This window comes from Rhinatrema bivittatum, chromosome 7 (genome assembly GCF_901001135.1).
Source record: "Rhinatrema bivittatum chromosome 7, aRhiBiv1.1, whole genome shotgun sequence".
NCBI lineage: Eukaryota > Metazoa > Chordata > Amphibia > Gymnophiona > Rhinatrematidae > Rhinatrema > Rhinatrema bivittatum.
Genome location: NC_042621.1, coordinates 20143819 through 20166002, shown reverse-complemented (window position 1 = coordinate 20166002; position 22184 = coordinate 20143819). Strand labels below are relative to the sequence as shown.

General features: G+C 40.2%; 1 protein-coding gene across 2 annotated transcripts in view; it reads left to right on the top strand.

Moving 5' to 3' along the window:
- Positions 1–22184, top strand: part of CDH8 (cadherin 8) — a 515521-nt gene that overhangs the window by 322448 nt on the left and 170889 nt on the right. For both annotated transcript variants that reach the window (XM_029608175.1, XM_029608174.1), the window contains one exon: positions 20170–20337. In XM_029608175.1, the coding sequence (XP_029464035.1) occupies positions 20170–20337 (168 nt within the window). The remainder of the gene's footprint in view (positions 1–20169; positions 20338–22184) is intronic.

Here is a 22184-nt window from a genome sequence, read left to right as displayed (position 1 = left end):
ATCTCTGGAGAGTGACTGAGCAACGCCCATGTCTTAGTTATTTGCACACTTGCTTGTGTGATTATTTTTTTTGCTAAACAAGCAATGGCTAAATTCAAACTAGGGCATTCAGTAATAAGAATGCACAATTACCAATAATTTAACGGTCTATGTACTAACAGAGGCTAGTGTTAACGATGCCTACATTAACACAAGTGTCACCTAATACTCATGATCAACATACAGTGGTATTTTCACATTAGCATTACTGCCAGTCTCTGGCTTGAACACCAAAATATGGAAGACTATTGATGAATAGAGATGTGCATTCGGTTTTTCCAAATTGGAAAATTTCAACGAAATTGTCCAATTCGGCATGTTTCGGGGACCCCGAATAATGATTAGGATTTTCCTGTTTTCTCACGAAAATTCATTTTTTGGATTAGTGCGCACTAACAAAAACTAACAAAAAGTAGCAAAAAATAACAAAATTTAACGGTTTTTGTTAGTGCGCGCTAACGGGGAGTTAGCATGCACTAACTCAAAAAATGCTTTTTCGCGAAAATAAAAACCCAAACCGCAAAAAAACGACATTTTCATCAGCAGCCGAAAAACAAAGAACGACACGAACACAAAAAAAACGATTCACATCTCTATGATGAAGAGGTATAGGCTGGGAGGCCATTTTGCCTCTTTTGGAAGGGGAGGAGCTGGATAAGGGAGAGATTCACTGCACTAACTGGATCTTTCACTTTCTGCTGGTTAACCCAGAGAAAGGTGAGCTCCCTAATGTGGAAGCATTACCATAACTGCACCGTCTTTTTCAAAATAATTTTCCGGGTCATTCATCAAAATGCATTATGGCATTAACGCATGTGATAATAGTGCTGGCACAAAGCGTGAATGCAAATTTTGGGAAGGGGTGGATCAGTGAGGAGTTTGGACAGGATTTAGTAAAAATGAGGGGCAATATTGCACTGTGTGATAGTGGGCTTGGGAAGGGACAGGAGAGGGAGAGTGAGTGAATGAGTGAGAGAGAGAGAGAGAGAAAACATCTGGGGAGGCCTTCACAGTGTGCAACTATTTATCTCTCTATAGGAGGGCCATCTAATACAGTGGTTCTCAACCTTTTTTCTGTCCGGACACACCTGACAGATGGTTCTCACATACGTGACACAATGAACACATGACCATCATAGGGCTAAATGTAAAAGTACAGTTTGCATCCACAGGAATCCCCCTGACCCACAATTATGGATGTAAAGCAGAATTATGACATTCCCCATACAACTCACCTTACAAAATATATATTCTGGTTCTAGTGTCATCTCAGTAACAGCAACACAAACTCCAACTACAGGCTCAAAAGTCCTACTTATGAAAAGACAGCAGTTTATCACTAATGCATGTCCTCTTGAGAAAATACAACAAATAAGACTGATACAGTAAAATACCTCACCTCTGTCGCATACACAGAACCGACCTAACATACTCCCAGGATCTGCAGCAATGCACATAAACTAATCCGCACACAGTTGTTATTTGAGTGCATTCCATAACAACCCTACCTATGAAAAGGCAACACTGCAAATATTAAATCAGGCCCTAAACAGCAATACATCTCCTATTAGGAAAACAGAACTAGCAAGCAGCTATAGATCCCAACACAGAAATAATTGTATAACTATACTAATAAGCAGAATAAATGTTTCACAACAACTACGAACAGAATAATATCCCACAATTAAAAACTCATAAACATTATTTAAAATTCTCCAATCACCAATAAAATATTTTAAAACAGCAGACACATCACATAATATTCAGTAATTAAAATGGCAGTCAATCAAGAAAAATAAACTTAAAAAGCCACCTTTACTAACCCCCTCCAGCAGCTCTCCTACTCCTCTTCCATGCAGGCCAGTAGCAAACACCAGAAGCAGTAGTGGATGAAGCTCTGTACTCATGGTCCTCTTCATTAGTGCCCACGACCAGTCTATCTGTCTCTCACACACACACATACCAGTTACACCCCCATGACCAGTTTCTGTCTTTCACACACCAATCATCTCCCGACCAGTCTTTCTCTTACATACACACCAGTCTCCTTCCTGATCAGTCTCTCTCTCTCATGCACACACACACACATACACACAGGCTTCCCACTTCCATGTTCTATCTTACATATACAGGCTTCTCACTCCCATACTGTGTCTCACACACACTCATTTCTCACTCCTATGCTAGCTCTCTCCACATGCACAGGCTTCTCATTCCCATAATCACTTTCTTTATCTCTCTCACACACATACCAGTCACACTTACATACCAGTTTCTGTCTCTCACACATCAATCATCTCCTGATCGGTCTTTCTCTTACACACACACACTCACACCAGTCACCTTCCCGAACAGTCTCTCTCTCATGCACACGCACACACAGGCTTCCCACTCCCATGTTCTATCTTACATATACAGGCTTCTCACTGCCATGCTGTTCCTCACACACACCCATGTTTCTCACTATTATGCTAGCTCTCTCCACATGCACATGCTTCTCATTCCCACAATTACTTTCTCTCTCTCACACACACACACACATGCTCCATTCATCTCCTTGACCAGTCACTTCCATTGTCTCTCCTATATACACACATCACCTCTCTTACCTGTTTCTCTCAATCACACACATACTCTCTCTCACACACTTACATAGATTATCTCAATCAAATGCTCTCACTTACACACAGGCTCTCAGTCACAGTTACACATGCACACTCTCAATCACACATACATTCTCTCACTTACAAACAGGCTGGCTGGCTGGCTCTCACTTCCTGAAACCCCCCCCCCCCCCCCGCCCCCCAGCACAGATGGTAGCTGCAGCAGCCTCTTCCTCTAGTCCCCGCAGGCCAAGAAAGAAGAATCCCATCGGCCACGAGAAGCTAATTCTGCTGTCTCCTGTGCCGATTTCTGGCTGCTTCTGATTTTGCTTCAGGCCCATGCTACTTCTCGGGGCCGCCGTTGCTGCCGCTACTTTTTCATGCAGCATGGCTCTTTCTTCTTCCTATGCACTCCACTGCACATCACTTCCTGTTCCGGGCCAAAAGCAGAAAGGAGAAAAGGCCCAGATGCAGTTGCCAGCCTTCACTAACATTGCTGCTGTTCACATCCAGGCTTGAATGTGCTGATAGCCCAGGCGGCAACGGCAGCAGTGGAAGATAGCCTGCCTCTCGCTTGGTGAAGGAAGAGGGGGGAAGAGCAGCAGGAGACTGGTAGCACGCGACACACCTGCTGCTGCTTGGTGACACACTGGAGTGTCGTGACACACCGGTTGAGAAGCTCTGATCTAATAGGTCGAGGTGAAGTGTTGGTGATGGTTTAGGGACCAGTTTCTCATGTAGAAACGAAAAGCACAGTACACCTTTGTGAAGACGTGACATCATTTGGAGAGAGTAAAGTCTCACAAAGATGAAAGTTTGTACTATGTTGACTTACCCTACCTTGATGGTACCTTGTGATAGAGTCATTGTAAAAAACCAAAATTCCTGCTTTCTGTGATCCCTGCTGCTAGTATTGTCATGATACTAAGTAGGAGGGACCACAGAAAGTGGAATCATATAAAAAAAAGAATTTGTGAAAAAAAAAATTCTGGGCGCCCAATATACACAGTCCAGGCCATGTATATTGTGGGTGTATATTGTTCCGGTAGGAGGAGAAAATGGGTGCTTGTACTGAGCATCCGTTTTCTAACCCACACTGACAGCCACTTTTCCTGGGCACTCAATGCCGAGGAGGCACTAGGGACGCATAATTTTCCCTAGTACCTCCTTTTTACTGTGGCAGCTAATTTTAATATTAAACCGGGCCCTCTAAGAGAGATGCATCGGCACGCAGTAGAAGAGCAGGTGCTTAATTATGAATGCCATTTTACGCTCACCGATATTGCATCGGCTGTGAGTGCTTTACCTGCAGAAATGGGCTTTTAAAAAAAATGTGGGTAAACTTACACATGCATGTCCTGTCCATTTGTACATTTGCCCAGACTGAGCAGAAGCATTCCCGGGTCTGAGTTCCTGGAATATTTCTGCATGCATTCAGCAAGTGCAGTTGTGTGTAGGTAGATTTGGAAAGTCCACACTGAAAACTATTATAATTTATGCACATATCTGTAAGTTAACTTGTGTGCAATGTTACTAAATTATCCCCTTTGTGTATAAATAGTTGAGATAAGTATACCACTTGGATTTTGGACCTTCCATGCTAATTATAGGATCATGCAAAAGGCCCACAGCATATTTTGCAGCAGTTCTGGTTTACTCATGTTTTGATAAAATATTTTCCTTTCTACAATGTCTAAAACATGGACGGTCTTTCAAAATAGCATAAGCAAACTGACTTGCAGATTTGTTTTTATGGTTGTCTGCAAACCTGTTACTATCTTATCAAACATAGTAGCATTTTCATAAAATGAAAAGTTCAATGAGGAGGGGAGGTTTCCTATGAAGCTAAAGGGAGGAAAGCTCAAAAGTAATGAAAATGCCATTTCCACTGAAAGAATGGTGGACTCCTGAAGACGATTTCTAGCAGAGGTTACAAGTGCCAAACTAGTGACAAAATGGAGACATGCTTGGGGCAGACACAATGAGATCTCACTAGGGGTGAATGGTGGGGAGGATGAAAGGAGGTATCCTACAGATCAAACAAGACCTGTAGGCACCAAAAGGCAGACAATAAGTGGACCAAATAATTCTTATCATTTAGTCCAATTATCAGTAAGATCGGAGTTCTCATGTGAGAGTGAAAGAGTGAAGAAGTTGAGAAAGATACAATGGGGCCTGATAATTCATGCACTTGAAAGCTTGCTTGTTCACCATTTTTCAATGTGAAACAAATTCAAAGGCCTTATTGAAATCCATATTTATTTATTTATTTATTTATTTTTAATTTTTATATACCGGAATTCCTGTATACAATACAAATCAGTCCGGTTTACATGGAACGAAAAGATAGCCCTGGTCTGGGAAGTCAGATCAGGGTTTTTTTACAAAGAACATTGAACAATAACAATAAATCCTTAAATATTTTCGTAATTTAATTAAAATTAGGCCAATGGCATGTTGAACTTAAATTAAATGTAAGGTAAATTGAAATTTAATTTTGCATAAAATTGCATATTATTAACTGTAACACAGAGTATTCCCAAGTTCAATCAGGATGCGGCGCTTAGTTACATTCTGGAGATTGGAACGCTTGCCTGAAGAGCCAGGTTTTTAACTTTTTTTTTAACTCTGGCAGACTGGGTTCGAGGCGTAGGTCAGGGGGGAGAGCGTTCCAATGGTGTGGTCCTGCTATATAGGCTATATCTATTTCTCCCCCCATATCTCTCTCTCCCTCCATATCCCTCTCTCCCATATCTCTATATACAGCTTTGATTATCTCAAAAATGTCAATCAAGTTTTCTTGATGGATCTCCCCCTTGTGAAACCATATTGCCTTTATCCTGTGGCTTCAAAGTATTCCATTATTCTATAAGAACATGCCATACTGGGTCAGACCAATGGTCCATCAAGCCCAGCATCCTGTTTCCAACAGTGGCCAATCCAGTCCATAAGAACCTGGCAAGTACCTAAAAACTAAGTCTGTTCCATGTTACTGTTGCTAGTAATAGCAGTGGCTATTTTCTAGGTCAACTTAATTAATAGCAGGGAATGGACTTCTCCTCCAAGAACGTATCAAATCCTCTTTTAAACACAGCTACACTAACTGCACTAACCATATCCTCTGGCAACAAATTCCAGAGTTTAATTGTGCGTTGAGTGAAAAAGAGCTTTCTCCAATTACTTTTAAATATTCCACATGCTAACTTCATGGAGTGTCCCCTAGTCCTTTTATTATCCAAAAGAGTAAATAATCGATTCTCATGTACCCGTTCTAGACCTCTTATGATTTTAAACACCTCTATCATATCACCTCTCAACCATCTCTTCTCCAAGCTGAAAAGTCCTAACCTCTTTAGTCTTTCCTCATAGGGGAGCTGTTCCATTCCCCTTATCATTTTGGTCGCCCTTCTCTGTTCCTTCTCCATTGCAATTATATCTTTTTTGAGATGTGGTGACCAGAATTGTACACAGTATTCAAGGTGCAGTCTCACCAAGGAGCGATACAGAGGCATTATGACATTTTCCATTTTATTCACCTTTCTAATAATTCCCAACATTCCCAACATTCTGTTTGCTTTTTTGACTGCCGCAGCACACTGAACAGACAATTTCAATGTGTTGGCCACTATGACACCTAGATCTCTTTCTTGGGTGGTAGCTCCTAATATGGAACCTAACATTGTGTAACTATAGCATTGGTTATTTTTCTCTATATGCATCACTTTGCACTTATGCACATTAAATTTCATCTGCCATTTGGATGCCCAATTTTCCAGTCTCACAAGGTCTACCTGTAATTTATCACAATCTGCTTGTGATTTAACTGCTCTGAACAATTTTGTATCATCTGCAAATTTGATTACCTCACTCGTCGTATTTCTTTCCAGATCATTTATAAATATATTGAAAAGTACGTGTCCCAATACAGATCCCTGAAGCACTCCACTTCCCACTCCCTTCCACATACAGATCCCTGAGGCACTCCACTTCCCACACCCTTCCACATTGCAGGGCATCAGTTGTGAACATTTATGGCCCTTTGCCATGCCACGGCTTGCCATCTGGGGGTGGCAGTCTTTGAAGGGGCCTACCCCTGGGACATTTGTTGGGCTAGGGACTGCTACATGGCGTAGAGTCTTGGGATGCTGGAGAAGGCACTGGTGGAGGCTCCAGTATTCTTTGGAGAATCTGGGTGTGGTCGCTGGTGGTGTTATTTATTGACGCTGGCACTGTGGTGAGCGCTTGTGTGTGGGCTGCCATCTGGTCTTGCAGGGCCTGGGTTTGCCCATTGACAGCCCTCCTGAGGTGCACTAGCTCTGCCCATATGTGGTAGAATTGGACACCATGGCTCCTTTCCAGCCAGTCCAGCTGCTTATGCATTGAGACCTTGCTCAGTACCGGTGATGGTGCCGGAGCTGGTGCCAGAGCTTGAGCTGGTGCTGTGCTGGTCATGGGTTTGAGCCTCCAAGTGGCATGAGGGGACTGGTGGGCTGGTCCGTCTCGGTGTGTTCTGTCTAGTGCTTACTATGTAGTGTGCTGGAGCAAGGTTGAGCTGACTCTATTGTGTGTCACTTCAGACTGGGTTCCTCCATGAAGCTAGAAATATTTAGGCTCACATTCCGTGGGCTTGCTGAGCCCAAGGCTTGCAAGATCTGGCTGTGCTCAGGTTACTGCTGCTGCTGCTCCTCCTCTCCTCTTTGGTGAACTGTGTCTGCTGCTGCATGACTGGTACCTGACTCTTCACTGCTGGTCCATGACTCTTTACTGCTGGTCCCTGGTGCTGCATGGTTGGGACCAGCAGAGTCCTGGGTGAGAGTTGTGGAAACAAATATAAACACATAAGTACACACATGGATCACTTGGTATGAGATACACACTTTGCATGTCAATCAATGTGAGTATCTTATGCCAAATGATGAGCACAACTGTAGCAGCCTTGCCATTTACAGGTGAGGTGAACTTATCGGTTCATGTGGTGTCCAGTCGCTCAGCCATGCCCTCGAACACATCCGGTCCCAGCCATTGGACGAGGTGCTCCTCCAAGGGCATCAGAGCAATTGGACAAGGGACTCCTTTGTTGGTCTGCCGGATGTACCTGTTGCGGTTCACCACCTTTACCACCATCAACTGGGCCTTTATGTCCACCTGTGGGCCACCTGCTCCCCATCGCATCTCACACCACTGCGCCTTGAGATTGCTGGGCAATGCTGCTCCAGATCTGGCCTTTGGCTACCCTTGAGGTCTTGGCCACACAGTTCCGAAACAGCATGGCATAATTTTCTAGGACCCCAGCGATGATCATCTTATTCTACTCTGGGCTGAACTTCAAAGCAATGAGATGAACATGCTCTGCTGCCTGGCTGCCCTGAACCACCAGGAGAGGTGTCCTCCCTTTCCTCACTCTCAATCTCACTCCCACTCCTCTCTCCCCTCCCTTCCTCTCCCCTTCTGCCACTGCCCTACTGACTCCCCTCCCCTCTACCCTCTCTCTCTATCCCAAGCCTGTCATCTTCCTCCCACGGACTTGCCTGCCTGCCTACCCCCTTCCCCCTCCCACTTCCTCCTATCCCTTGCTTCCTCATTATCTCTACTCCTGTCCCTGACCCTACTCCTTCTCCTATTCCTCCTCCTCCTTCCCCTAATACTCCTGCCCTCATCTTCCCTCCTTCCTCTCTATGCCTCTCCTTTCCTTTCTTCCCTGACTATCACACTCCATCCTTTCCAGTCAACACACCACACCTCACAACTCCTCCTCACAACTCCTCATCCACCTCACACCACATCTCACCACTCCTCCTCCTCCTCCTTCTCCTCCTCCTCACCATACTTCACCACCGTCCCTCACCACTCCTCCTCCACCACCTCACAACCACTCCTCCTTATGACACAAATGCAGACAGTCAAACAGGGCAAACTAACAACAACTTTTACTCACACAAAGAAGACCAAGACCAAGGTAAAGGAAAACAGATAAGAACAGAAGGCAAGACAATGCACTCAGGAAATTGCAATGTATAAGCTCCTACGCCCACTAATCCACTCCTCAAGTCTTCTCTTTTTTTCTCCAACACCTGACATACACTCAAAGAGGCAGCTGCAGGAAGCCGATATATATAAATTAAAAATAAAGCGCAAAGCACAACTCAGCATGCACCATGTAAAATGATGTGCAACACGCTAATGCAACATGCGGCACAATAATTTCCTCTGCACTGTGATACACAGGATATTTGCCTAACCACACCCATTTTTTATCGCGGGCGCTATTTCTGCTATAATTTTAGCAATTTGATGAATCTAGGCCTTAGTTTGGTCTCTTCATTTCCTTCACTGTGACAACCTGCCTGACCCAATGATTTGTTGTTATTTCAATACTCTTTTTTATTACCATCCATTGTTCCACTTTATCTCTTAGATCTCCTGCTCCTAACAAGGCTTCCTTAACATAATCATTCCTTTTCTCCCAGTGACCCTCCTGAAATCTAGGACCCTTTTTCTAGTTTACTTCATTTCTAATCCAGTGTTTATGTTGAATCACACAGCACAGTTGTTTTCTTTGCACTTTTTATTCTGCCAGATCCTTAAATCTGGTCCTGTGTGTGTGTCAAAGACAATATCATCAAAAGGAAAATCACTACTGATGTGATTTATTTCAGTTAGGCGCCACTGTTTATGGTATTTGAAGCTGAGAATTGTGCTCTCACACTTGAAAATGAGACCCGATAAAACAGTTTGGCACATAGGACCCCTTTATGCACCTGACCATAGTAACTCAATCACATTATTTTCCAATATCCAGTTACAGAAGGGACAAGGGTGTATTGCAAACCTGTCACATGTGTTTTTGTCGGCTGGATGCAGCAGAGCATCTAGAAATGTAACTGGGAGTCCTTGTTCCTTATGGCAGCGATGTCTAGTAATTGCAACTCAACACAATGGGCTCAATTTTCAATCCTGATTGCTGATACTGCTCAAGAATTTAGCAAAGCTGTGCACCTATGTTGACCATCTACACCCTTAGGTTTTACTGACTTGCATTTTTATTTAAAATAAAAAAAAAACACATGAAAAGAATGTTGCAAAGAACTGAAATAAATGTGCATCTCTGCCAATTAATGAAGCATGCCTTTTGCTCATTTTCAGAATTGCAGCCCCTTGTGTCACATAAAGCCCTGCACCACATCATGCTGAGTCTAATACGCTATGATCCACCCTATTGGGTAACTTGTGCAATGCATGCAATTATTTAAAATTGCTGTTTGCATGTACATTCATTTTAAAATACTCACCCTATTCAAAGCTTGATAGCTGTGTTCTGAGGAACTGATTTACCAGACAAACTGTCAAGGAACTGATGATTTAGGGCCTGGTTTGCTAAGCTTTCTTTCCCATGGACACAGAATGAGGAAAAGCTTTGCCGACACTCATTTAAAGGCAGATTTTGAATCTTACGTGTGCGGGGCACATTTGTCCGCGCTACCCGGCGTGCACAAATGTACACCCAATTTTATAACATGCCCTGCCCTGGCCCCGCCCCTTTTTCAAAGCCCCGGGACATACAAGCGTCCCGGGCCTTGTGTGCGTATGTCCCGGGGCGCTTCATGCCATTGCTAGGTTTAGATTGCCTTGCACTGTACTGGAGGATTCATTTTAGCCCCGGAAGTATTTACAATCCAGCACTGAGTTAATGATTCATAGGGGAGTACAGTCTTTTGAAATGACGCAAGAAACATCAGTGGTATTCGCTATGTCTTTTTGTTTCTAAATAAAAGAAAAATCCCACAAAAATGTGATATTTGAAGTCTTTTTCTATTTTGCTTCATTTTTTTGCAAATAGAAATAGAATGAAAAATAACAAAAATGAAAGGAAAACAATCCCAAAATGGAATAAAAATCCAAAAGAAATGAACCTGAAGTAGGTTGGGAGAGGGGGGAATTAGAGGTTTTGCGTGACTGAGGAGGATGGGGCAAGTGACTGGGGGGAGAGTGGGGATTGTGTAAAAACAGTGTGGAAGGGGGGAGGGGCCGCCTTGTGGCATTATGGCTGCTTTTTAGGAAAAGGTGAATTTAGGGGGCGGAGGGGGATCCAGCGCTAGCCCACACTTTTTTAAAGTGTTTGGGGTTTTTTTTGGAGGGGGAGGGGATTGTGCAATCAGAATGGAAGACCAATAAGTTTTTTGTTTTTATTTTGCACTTAACCAGCTGGTTAAGGCTAAAGTCTTTTGGATACACATAGACCTGCTTTACCATGACTAGATTTACTTGGCTAAACACAGCTCGATAGCACTGATATTCAGTACTATCGAGCTAAGTAAATCCCATCCCAGGGATGCCTCATTTTATCCAAATAAGTTTTAACTGTGTATTTACTAATGCAGCTAAAATGTATCCGGACAGCAGGTGGAAATAAACAAAAGATTTGTCTAGCCCTCCCAAACTTCGCTAACACATTCTTTTGAATATTTACCCCAATTGCACTGTTTTATAAATATGATCTCACTATTAATGCCAGCTCTTAGCTTTGGTGTTAATATGTTGTAAAAGAGCCACAATAACAGGAAGTTTTGAAAGCCCGGCACGCACCAAAGCCTGGACATACACACAGATACACGCCAGGCGGATTTTAAAAGGCAACTGCTTACGCGCATATCTCCCGGTGTGCGTACAAAAATGTTTTCCGAAAAGAGGCAGGACATGGTTGTGTTCTGGGCAAGGCATGGGCATTTCAGGATTTATGAATGAAGCCAGCGTGTAAATACTTACACGTACATGCGCGGGCCGGAGTTCCCTACAGTGTAACTTTACTTCTGCTATGGATGGCGTGTAAGTCCTAAAACAAAAAAAAAACTAGACTAGTCAGTAGGGTTTTAAGAGTAGGGGCTAGGAGGATAATTGGGAGCCTATTTATCTAGAAGAGTTATGAAGTCCTATCCTTGTATAAACTGTCAACGAACAGGGGAAACTGGTAATTGCGTTGGCGTGCGTGTCTAGTAAAACCCCCCGTCCACTTACGTGGTACAGGCAGCATTTGCACACACATGTATCCATAAAAAATTGTGTGCACATGTATGCACGAAAAGCCTACTTTATATCATTTGTTTAACACTTTTTTTTTTTGTTCTGACTTTTTTTTTTTGTTCTGACTTTTGTTCTGAATTTTTTTTTTTGTTCTGACTTTTTTTTTGTTCTGACTTTTGTTCTGACTTTTTTTTTTTATTCTGACTTTCACCTGATAATTAGCAGAAATAAATATGAGGAGGTAACAGCCCTCATGCCATATATATATATATACACATATGTTATAAAATGGCCACGTTCTTGGCACAAACTGCCAGGTGTGTATACATGTGCGCCCATGCACCAGTATCAAAGTTATGTCTAAGTGCTCTATAAAGGCTTTTCCGTTTGCTTTGGGAATGTAACAATTACTTGCTGTCTGAATGAGGTGAATTTGATCTGAATGCAGATACCGCACTGCTGAACAGAAACCTGGATCAAACCAATGTTTTTCTTGCATTGGTGTTTCCAGTTTGTTTCGAAAATTAAGAAAATAAACAGATTTTGCAATAGCTGAATTAACTTGTTTCAGCAGATGATTTCCTAAATTTAGGCACCTAAAATTTAAACCTGTAATTCATTTGGTTAGATTTAGGTATCTATGGGGACAAAAAATATAGGCAGGCTATAAATATTTGAAATAAATAAATATACTAAATTGTGTTGCATTTCCCAAGAATGCTAGCACATGAAAAAATGCCAAACAGTGTATACAATTTCACTAGCAAAAATGTGCATAGGCTATTTACTATTTTTTGTGCATAATTTAACTTCTACAAAATGCAATGCTAAATCTAAGCTATTTCCTGTTTGTTTACTTAAACCTTGCGTACAAAAATATCCAGATCCAGGGAGGAATAGTTACATTTTTCTCTTGCTAAAAATTTGCAATTTCTAATAGATTTAACCACAAAAAAAAATCATCATGAATCACATTTGAGTAATATTTAAATGAGCCGTATTGCAAGACAAAATTTACACAGCAAATGCTCATTCCCATGAACTGAATCGCTCATTAGTTCATTAGCCCTTAAGTTAGGTGCCAAGTGTGGCAAATCAGTGCTCAGCACCACATTTTTTAAAAATTTACCCTTACGCTGCCCTTGTTGCTGTTTACTTTCTAAGCACCTAAATTTAGGTCGGTAGTTAAATAGCAACCTAGATTATGGTGTTCTGTCCTATTCAGTTTTTGAAGGGGCTGATTTAGGTACTTAACTTAAGGCACATCCCTTTGAAAATTGATCTTTTATTGTCTACTAGGCATATGCAGACTTTTTGTTTCTGTTCAGTTCGGGCTATGTATTGCAGTATTTAAAGAACCAAATATTCTAAAAAAATTTCTGAACTTTCAGAATGAATCAATGTTGGTACAGATGCCCAAACTGAACCAAAACACATCTCATTCAGAGCAGCATTCCCGTTATCTAGTATTGTCATACTGGCCCATCAGGCTGCATTAGTTCAAACTAAAGAATTCCATGATCAGTAGATTCTAAAGATATGATCTAAAGATAGGAGGCAATATCATGTAGTTTCCAGTTCCCTGGGACTGCAGCCTCATTTTCAAAGGAAATCTCCATACATAACTTCTCTTCCACTCTTGACTGTTCACTTTTTTATGCAGGGAAAAGTGATGTATTTTATGAATGTACGTGTGGGAGTAGAGGTGGGGCAGTTATCAGCACATGTGTTTGCACAGGTAATTTCAGAGTTTACCCACATAAATTGCACTGATTGATGGTTGCATTTCCTTGTGTAAAATGATGTTTTACCAGTAGAATTAGCCTTTTTCAGAACTGCCTTTGTGTTATGCAGGTAAACATATGCACGGAGGTGTAACTGGGACAGAGTTGTGTTGACTCATGCACATACTTTTGGATTTTTAAAAGCATGTGCGTAGATTTTCTTGAAAACATTTCAAACACACTAGTCTGATGTGATTGTGTGTAAGTTAATTTGGCAGGGATCATTTTCACAGCAGAATTATACTTAAAAATCAGTGCAACTTACAGTCATAGATGGTAACTTTAAAACGAGCATGCATGTTACCATATATGAGCGAATGTGGGCGCATATGCACTTGAATTTTCTATCATCTGCGCATGTGCGAGCGCATTATATTAAATATGCACAGCGCACATATGTGAGCTCCTAATTATAAGCAATTACATGAAGAAAATGTATTTGCATATTTTCCTTAGGATTTATCAGCTTTAAGATGCGCAATTGAGCACATTTTATAGCATCCATGCGTGAAGGAAATTAATCAAATTACCTATTTTACCAATGAGTCCACCAATTTGTCCAGTCCATAAGTAGGTCAACAAGACCCCTCTGGAACTTTTGCCTGCACTCCACCCAGTTTCTCCAGACCTGTCATCCACTCGAGTTTTGGCTATAAAGAGTTTTATTCTGACTTTCACCTGATAATTAGCAGAAATAAATATGAGGAGGTAACAGCCCCATGCACACTATGGGCCGGATTTTAAAAGGGTTCCATGCGTAAATGGGTTTACGTGTGCCAGGCCTATTTTAAAAAGGCCCGACAATGCACGTTAAGCTCCAGGATGTGTGTAAGCCCCGGGGCTTTACTAAAGGGGCGGTCCAGGGACGTGGTGGTCCAGGAGCAGGGGCGTGGCCAGAGGCATGAAGTAAGTTTTGAAACAAAAAAAAGAAAAAGGAAAAGATAGGGGGAAAGGGCGGGGGAGGTAGGGGGAGGTGGGGGAAAGGAAGAGAAGGTGGGGTGGGGTAGGGAACGGGGGAAGGCAGCGCATCTCGGCGCAGGGGAGGTAGGGAGAGGTAGGGGAAGGGAAGAGAAGGTGGGGTGAGGGTAGGGAATGGGGGAAGGCAGTGCATCTCAGCACGGGCTCGGCGCACGCAAGGTGCAGAATTGTGCACCCCCTTGCATGCGCCGACCCCTGATTTTATAACTTGTGCGCGTCTGCGCACGCAAGTTATAAAATCGGGTATACATGTGCGTGCGCTGGGTAGCACACGTGCAAATGTATGTTGCACACGCTCCTTTTAAAATCTACCCCTGTGTTTGCAGATTTGACAATTAAGATTTATGCATGAAAATGTTTGAGGCTTATAAAATACCACTAACGTGATTAAGTTCTATTTGCATGCACATGTGCTACTTTGTGCATAAGAACATAAGAACATAAGAAATTGCCATGCTGGGTCAGACCAAGGATCCATCAAGCCCAGCATCCTGTTTCCAACAGAGGCCAAAACCAGGCCACAAGAACCTGGCAATTACCCAAACACTAAGAACAACCCATGCTACTGATGCAATTAATAGCAGTGGCTATTCCCTAAGTATAATTGATTAATAGCTATTAATGGACGTCTCCAAGAACTTATCCAAACCTTTTTTGAACCCAGCTACACTAACTGCACTAACCACCTCCTCTGGCAACAAATTCCAGAGCTTTGTTGTGCGTTGAGTGAAAAAGAATTTTCTCCGATTAGTCTTAAATGTGTTACTTGCTAACTTCATGGAATGCCCCCTAGTCCTTCTATTATTCGAAAGTATAAATAACCGAGTCACATCTACTCATTCAAGACCTCTCATGATCTTAAAGACCTCTATCATATCCCCCCTCAGCCGTCTCTTCTCCAAGCTGAAAAGTCCTAACCTCTTCAGCCTTTCCTCATAGGGGAGCTGTTCCATCCCCTTTATCATTTTGGTTGCCCTTCTCTGTACCTTCTCCATCGCAACTATATCTTTTTTGAGATGCGGTGACCAGAATTGTACACAGTATTCAAGGTGCGGTCTCTCCATGGAGCAATACAGAGGCATTATGACATTTTCCCTTCTATTAACCATTCCCTTCCTAATAATTCCTAACATTCTGTTTGCTTTTTTGACTGCTGCAGCACACTGAGCCGATGATTTTAAAGTATTATCCACTATGATGCGTAGATTTACATCTCTTTTAAAATTCATCTTATATTGGCTCTATAATTTAGGTGGACTGTTATAATATTGACACATAATAAATAAAGAATAAAAAGATTGCAGATGTTTCTACTATTGTTACTACTACTACTATTATTGTTTAATATTTCTATAGCACTACCAAGCATATGTAGAATGGTTCAGAGAGTGCCCTAAAGGTTAAGCAGCTATTAAAATATTAAGTGTTTGGAAGGAAATTTTATTGACTGAATTTTCTCTGTTGCAATTTAGACTATTCATTCAATAAAAATGTCTTCAATGAATAATTGTTAAATTGATAAAATAATGAATGTTTTGTACTGAGAAATAAGGCTTCAGAGTTTCCCAATCTGGTGATCATGTATGATGATCTGAAAGTAGATAAACAGTGTGATAAGGTGATGGCCAGAGCCAGAGAATTGTTAGGATGCATAAGGAGAGGCATAAACAGTAATAGAAGGGAGGCAATAATGCTTCTGTACTGTCCTTGGTTAGATATCAAATAGCCAAAAAGAAGACCACTGCATATACCAATTCAAATGACTCTAACAATTATCCAGTATTAATATTCATACAAAAATTATTTCAGTTGAAATTGTGCATCTAATTCAGCATCTAGTTGGCATTGAAAGACAAAATATGCAGTGACTGGGAGAATAAATGATCTTAAATTGATTTAAATATAAAAATGAAGGAAAAAGACTTCAGATGCCAATCCTCAGGCAAATGCCTTATGGATTGTTGACAAAGGCAAAATCATTAGTCATAAAAAGCCTCCATAATTAATGGCATGCTTTCAATGCTTATGAATTTTTTTATTGATTTTTTTAATGATTTTATTTATTTTTTTATATGTACAAATGTTTTTTATGTTAGAATTTGAAATTTGAGAAGCCCAAGCACTGCTGCAGTCTTATTTTGCATCAAACAATACAGTATTTCTTCATTACATTGCTCACAAAATCAGTGTGCACCTAACTGTGTGGCCTGGATTTTCTATCTTTGCAAAGTTTTCTGAATCGCGTGGTAACAGGGGGGCGAAGCAGGGGGCAGGCCTGTGAAAGCTGGCAGTGATCGCACCACCGCGGTGCTATCGCTGCTGGCTTTCGCACCCAATAGTGCCACCGTGAAAGGTGGTGCTATTGGGCGCGCTACTGGTGGCGATAACGGGTCTTACCTTATCACCACCAGCGAAGTTTCCATGGCCGACGCCACCCCAACTCCTCCTCTTCCGGTCCCGACGCCACCCCGACTCCACCCTTATCTAGCTATCGCATGCGAAAAGGGACTTTTTGTGTGCAAAAAGTCCCTTTTTGCATGCTATAGGGATAGAAAATGACCACCTATGTTTGTATTTGCGGTGCTAAAAAGACTGATTCTCCGATGCTGAGCATTTCATCCATATGGGCTGCCTCAGGGAATGGTCTTCACTGCAAATATAGTATTTCAAACATAACTAGAATCATCTAACATTGTAAAAAGAAAATCAAATATTTAAGTTTAAGGAAGCAAGCAGAGAGGCATACTTACAAAAATTGCACCAATACCAAGACTTTCAAGCATGAGATGTACCACGCAAAAATGGCTGAGAGCCATGAGCCAGATTTGATTCATTCTTAAATGCTAAAATAGTCCAATAGTCATTCACCATGTGGGCAACTCTGATAGGTCCATACAATCATAAATTAAATCTGTTGCCATTTCTATCATTTCAAAGTTCAGAAAGAGATATTGTTTCAAAATTCAAAAAGAATATATTCAACTATAAAAAGTGTACCCATTTGTTGCCTTCCACATGTCTCATTCCAAGCTGCCTAATTTAATTTATAGATCCATCTTTGTTCCCTTTGTAGCAGTATTTTATCCCGATCACCCTTCCTTGGGTGTTTTTCCATAAAATCAATGGCAAAAAAGTGTAATTTGACCATAAGATAAACAGTATCCTACCAAAGATGCTTGACTCCTACGATTTTTCAAGCAACTGTGATGCTCTGAGATTCTTATTTGAAATTCCCTCATTGTTTTGCCAATATAAATCTTATTATATGAGCAAAAGACCACATAAAATACATATAAAGATGAACAGTCAGAATGATATAATTTAAAAATGTGATGATTAACTAGATGAACACATTCTTGCAATGATAAAATGATGCTGCAAGCATGATAGATACCACATTTAAAGTGCCATTTTGTAGGAAACTATTTATCTCATCATTATGAGTTTTAACAATTACACTTCCAGTCATGTTCGAAATAGAATACTTGCGATGAAGATCATTCCCTGAGGCAGCCCATCTGGGAAAAATGCTCAACATCGGGACATCAGTCTTTTGAGGACCGCAGTTAGTACAGCTGGGTTCAAAAAAGGTTTGGATAAGTTCTTGGAGGAGAAGTCCATTAATGGCTATTAATCAAGTTTACTTAGGGAATAGCCACTGCTATTAATTGCATCAGTAGCATAGGATCTTCTTAGTGTTTGGGTAATTGCCAGGTTCTTGTGGCCTGGTTTGGCCTCTGTTGGAAACAGGATGCTGGGCTTGATGGACCCTTGGTCTGACCCCACATGGCAATTTCTTATGTTCTTATGTTCTTAAATACAAACATAGAGCTAAGTACACATTGATTTTGTGAGCAATGTAATGAATAATACTGTACTGTTTGATATAATGCTTGGGCATCTCAGATTTCAAATTCTAACATCAAAGACATTTTTATACATAAAAAATAAATAAATAAAAGCATAAAAAATTTTCTATAAAAAATGTATGAGCATTGAAAGCATGCCATTAATTATGAAGGTTTTTTATGACTAATGATTTTGCCTTTGTCAATAATCCATAAGGATTGGCATCTGACATTATTTTCCTCCATTTTTATATTTAAAAATTTAAGATCATTCATTAGCCCAGACACTGCATATTTTGTCTTTTAGTCCTTGGTTAGACTTTGCCTCTGATAGAATATTCAATTTTGAAGGCTGTGTCTCCAAATGAATACAAACAGGGTAACATAGCTGTGGCAAAAAGCTACCAAAATTGTGTGGAGTCTAGACCAAAAGTCTTATGAATGGAGGTTTAGGAAACTAAATATGTATAGCTTAGAAGAAAGAAGAGACAAGGAAGATATGACAGATATTCAAATACCTCAAACATATTAATACTTAAGAGGCAAACCTTTTTCAGAGGAAGAAATGCTTTAGGTCACAGTATGAGGTTTCAAGATATAAACTTAGGAGCAATATCACAAAATATTTATTCACAAAAGGGTGGTAGATGCATGGAGTGGCCTCCCCAGGGGAGGTGGTAGAATCAGAAGTAGTGAGAGAATTCAAGAAAGTCTGGGACAAGTACAGGGGATTCTTGGTTATGAAGAATTGAGAGGAAGGTGAAAAATGAACTGCGATTTATGCCATTGCAGGAAAAATCCCTTAGTTGATATAGCCCCAGATAAAACAGAATAATATCATACTCCTTCTACAAAGTAAGGTTAACAGTTTAGATATTAGACTCTACTCATATAATGGAAGAGCATCTTTCATTGGTCATCTAGAAAGCAGTGATGCTGTTTAAACTTTGGCTGGTATGATGATTAAAGTTGTATTTATCAGAAAGTAGCTTGAAAATTATATTGCTTGCATTGTGTTGATAGCATTAGAAAATGTGGATCACTGTAATGCCTTGTTAAGTGGTCTCTCTGGAAGAAGCTTGCATAGGCTACAGATTCTTCAAAACACAATAGCCCAAGTAATGATGGGGGAGTATATCACCCTTATCTTATACAATTTGCATTGACTTCCTCTAGCCTTTCATATGCTTTCTAAAATTCTTTGCTTAATAGAGATATGCATTTTTTTTTAAATGAATGAAAAAAATGCAACAAATGAGGTGATTTTCAGTTTGTTCTGAATGAAATGAACTGAAAATGGCCTCTAATGAAAATATCCAACATTTTTTTTAGGTATTTTCATATTTGTTTAAAAAAGTGTCCTCTCTGAGGCCTGGCACCACCTTGAGTTCAAAAAAGACAGTCGGGGGTCCACTGCATTTGTCAACTCTTCTCCCAACCTGCACAAGAGGCAATATCAAACTATCTGAATAAATTAGTCAAATAAAGCTGAATATCTGGCCAACTTATTTAGAAAAGCTTGGTCTGCCCTGAGTACCCCTGGACCACTGCAATTTAGCAAGCTAAGCCAATAACCAACTAACAACTTATGGAGATAACTCGGGGCAATAACAACTTAGCTGGACAAACCTCCTTTGAATATGAACCTTACAATTCACACTATCATGGTCAAATATGAATTTCTAGCATAAAGACTATTTTGGAAATGCCCATTAAACTAATCACTTGAGTCAATTTGGCCTTTTCCATCTTTGCAAATATGGCAGACTCCTGCCGGCAAGGGCTGACTTCACTTGGATTAGCTGTATTGGTTTGTTTTAAACTTTTCCCTCATGTATGACCACTGTTTTGCTGCATAAGACCATCTTCTAATAAATTTAGTTTTTCTTTTCTTTTTAGCTATCATTAAGACAGCCCTGTCAAACATGGACCGAGAAGCCAGAGAAGAATACCTTGTGGTCATCCAAGCTAAGGATATGGGAGGACACATGGGTGGACTGTCTGGGACCACAACAGTAACTGTTACTCTTACAGATGTCAATGATAACCCTCCAAAGTTTGCTATGAGTAAGTATTGATATGTGAAATAGAATAATATCATTAACACATTATCTAGTGCAATTGGTTTTATTATTTACCCTTTATAACAGCAAACCGTAGGCTTCTACACATAACTGTATCAATACAGTATTAACTTGGAACATTAAACAGTTCACCATAAAACAGAGAAAGGTGAAATAATCCCTGAAGCACTGTAGGGTTGCTGTATTAAGACTGTGGCAAAACCAGAAATAATTTTTAGCATTGATTTTTTATCTATGATAGTAAAGTTAACTACTGAAGTAAAAATCTGCAGTAGTTTTTACTTAAAAAAAAAAATACTTCAAGGAAGAGAGAGAGAGAAAGAGAAAGAGACTAGCTGTAATATCTGCTTCCTTAGATAGGTATTTATATCCCTATGGGAGGCCCACTTAGTAACTCGAGGTGAGGTTTAGGTATTAGTGTAGGGGTGAGTTTCCTCACTCCGAAGGTCATCAAATCTTCACAAGAGAGCACTGTTCTGTTTGTACGTCTCACTTTGAATGTCTAAATGGCCCCTAACCATGAGCCCCGCACACTTGGCCAAAAGTTCCTCCCCTTTTTCAAATTTGCATCACATCATGCGTTATGGTGGTTTTGCATGCATTAATGGCATTTTTGCATGCATTAAAGGCATTTTTTTCATGTGAAAACACCTTAGCGCATGTGAAAACACCATATAGCACTTTCATAAATGATCCCCTTAGTTTTTAAATTATAAGAGTAGATATGTCAAAGAAAATTTTCAACGTTTGACATGAGGTCTCAGGATCCTTGCTGTTTGAACTGTTGAAGTTTGTGCATATTGTGGAGTTGATACTATATATTAGAGCTTAATGACACTTGCCTGGTACTTAAGCCTCTTATGATATCTAATCTTAGAGTAGCAAGAGTGATTCAATCATAACTGTCTAAAGAGGAACAGAGGTTTGAAGAAGATATTATAACATGGTAGTTACCCCTTTGCTTTACTGGATGTTACTTATCACTGTATATAGGTCTGGTTATTTCAATCAAGTGCAGCTAGGAGGAAAGTCTATAAAATCCTTTGGTTTAGTTGTTAGAGGTTTCATTCATCAGATTTTTCTTGTGATTTATGAAACTTTAAATTATCTAATTCAATCGGAGAAGACAGTATTTAATGATGTCTAAATTCATTATAATTTATGATCAAGAAATGATACTTCAAAGCTCCTTTTGCAGAAACTTTACACAAAACTACTGTGCAATCAGAAATGGAAAATCATCTAGACTTCACAATAAATTTTACGACCTCTAATACCTCTGCCTGCCAATATATTTCTAGTTTTTGTATCCCCAGAACATAAATGTCCACAAAACATGCATGGTATAATTCAATTATAATGTAAAAATATGATCACGAATCATGATCAAAAAAGAGAATGTGTCAAAAAATACCCAGATCTTTCCCCATCCTCTTGATCATCAGAAACAAAAATTGGGTCAACACTATAGTTTGTGTCTTACAATGAAATTCCTGAAATAGCATTCTTAGAGGTTAATGTACTAAAGTGTGTTAATATTAGCCATTAATAGGCACTAATTATCTTATGTTAATAGCCAATTTTAATGGCATGCAAATAAGTTTTAAGTTAATTTACTAGTGGTAGTCTCATTAACATGTTAATTTTATCACTAAAACAGAAACTATGCTTCCCTGAGGTGTAGTTAATGTTTTTTTTGTTTTTATTTTTTGCACTACTGGTTCTTTGTTCACTTTTAGGAGTTAAACATGTGTTGTTTTTGTATACATTAGTGGGTAATGAGCTGTGTTGCATAGTTTTCAATCTCATTGCCTCATTAGTATAATTTTT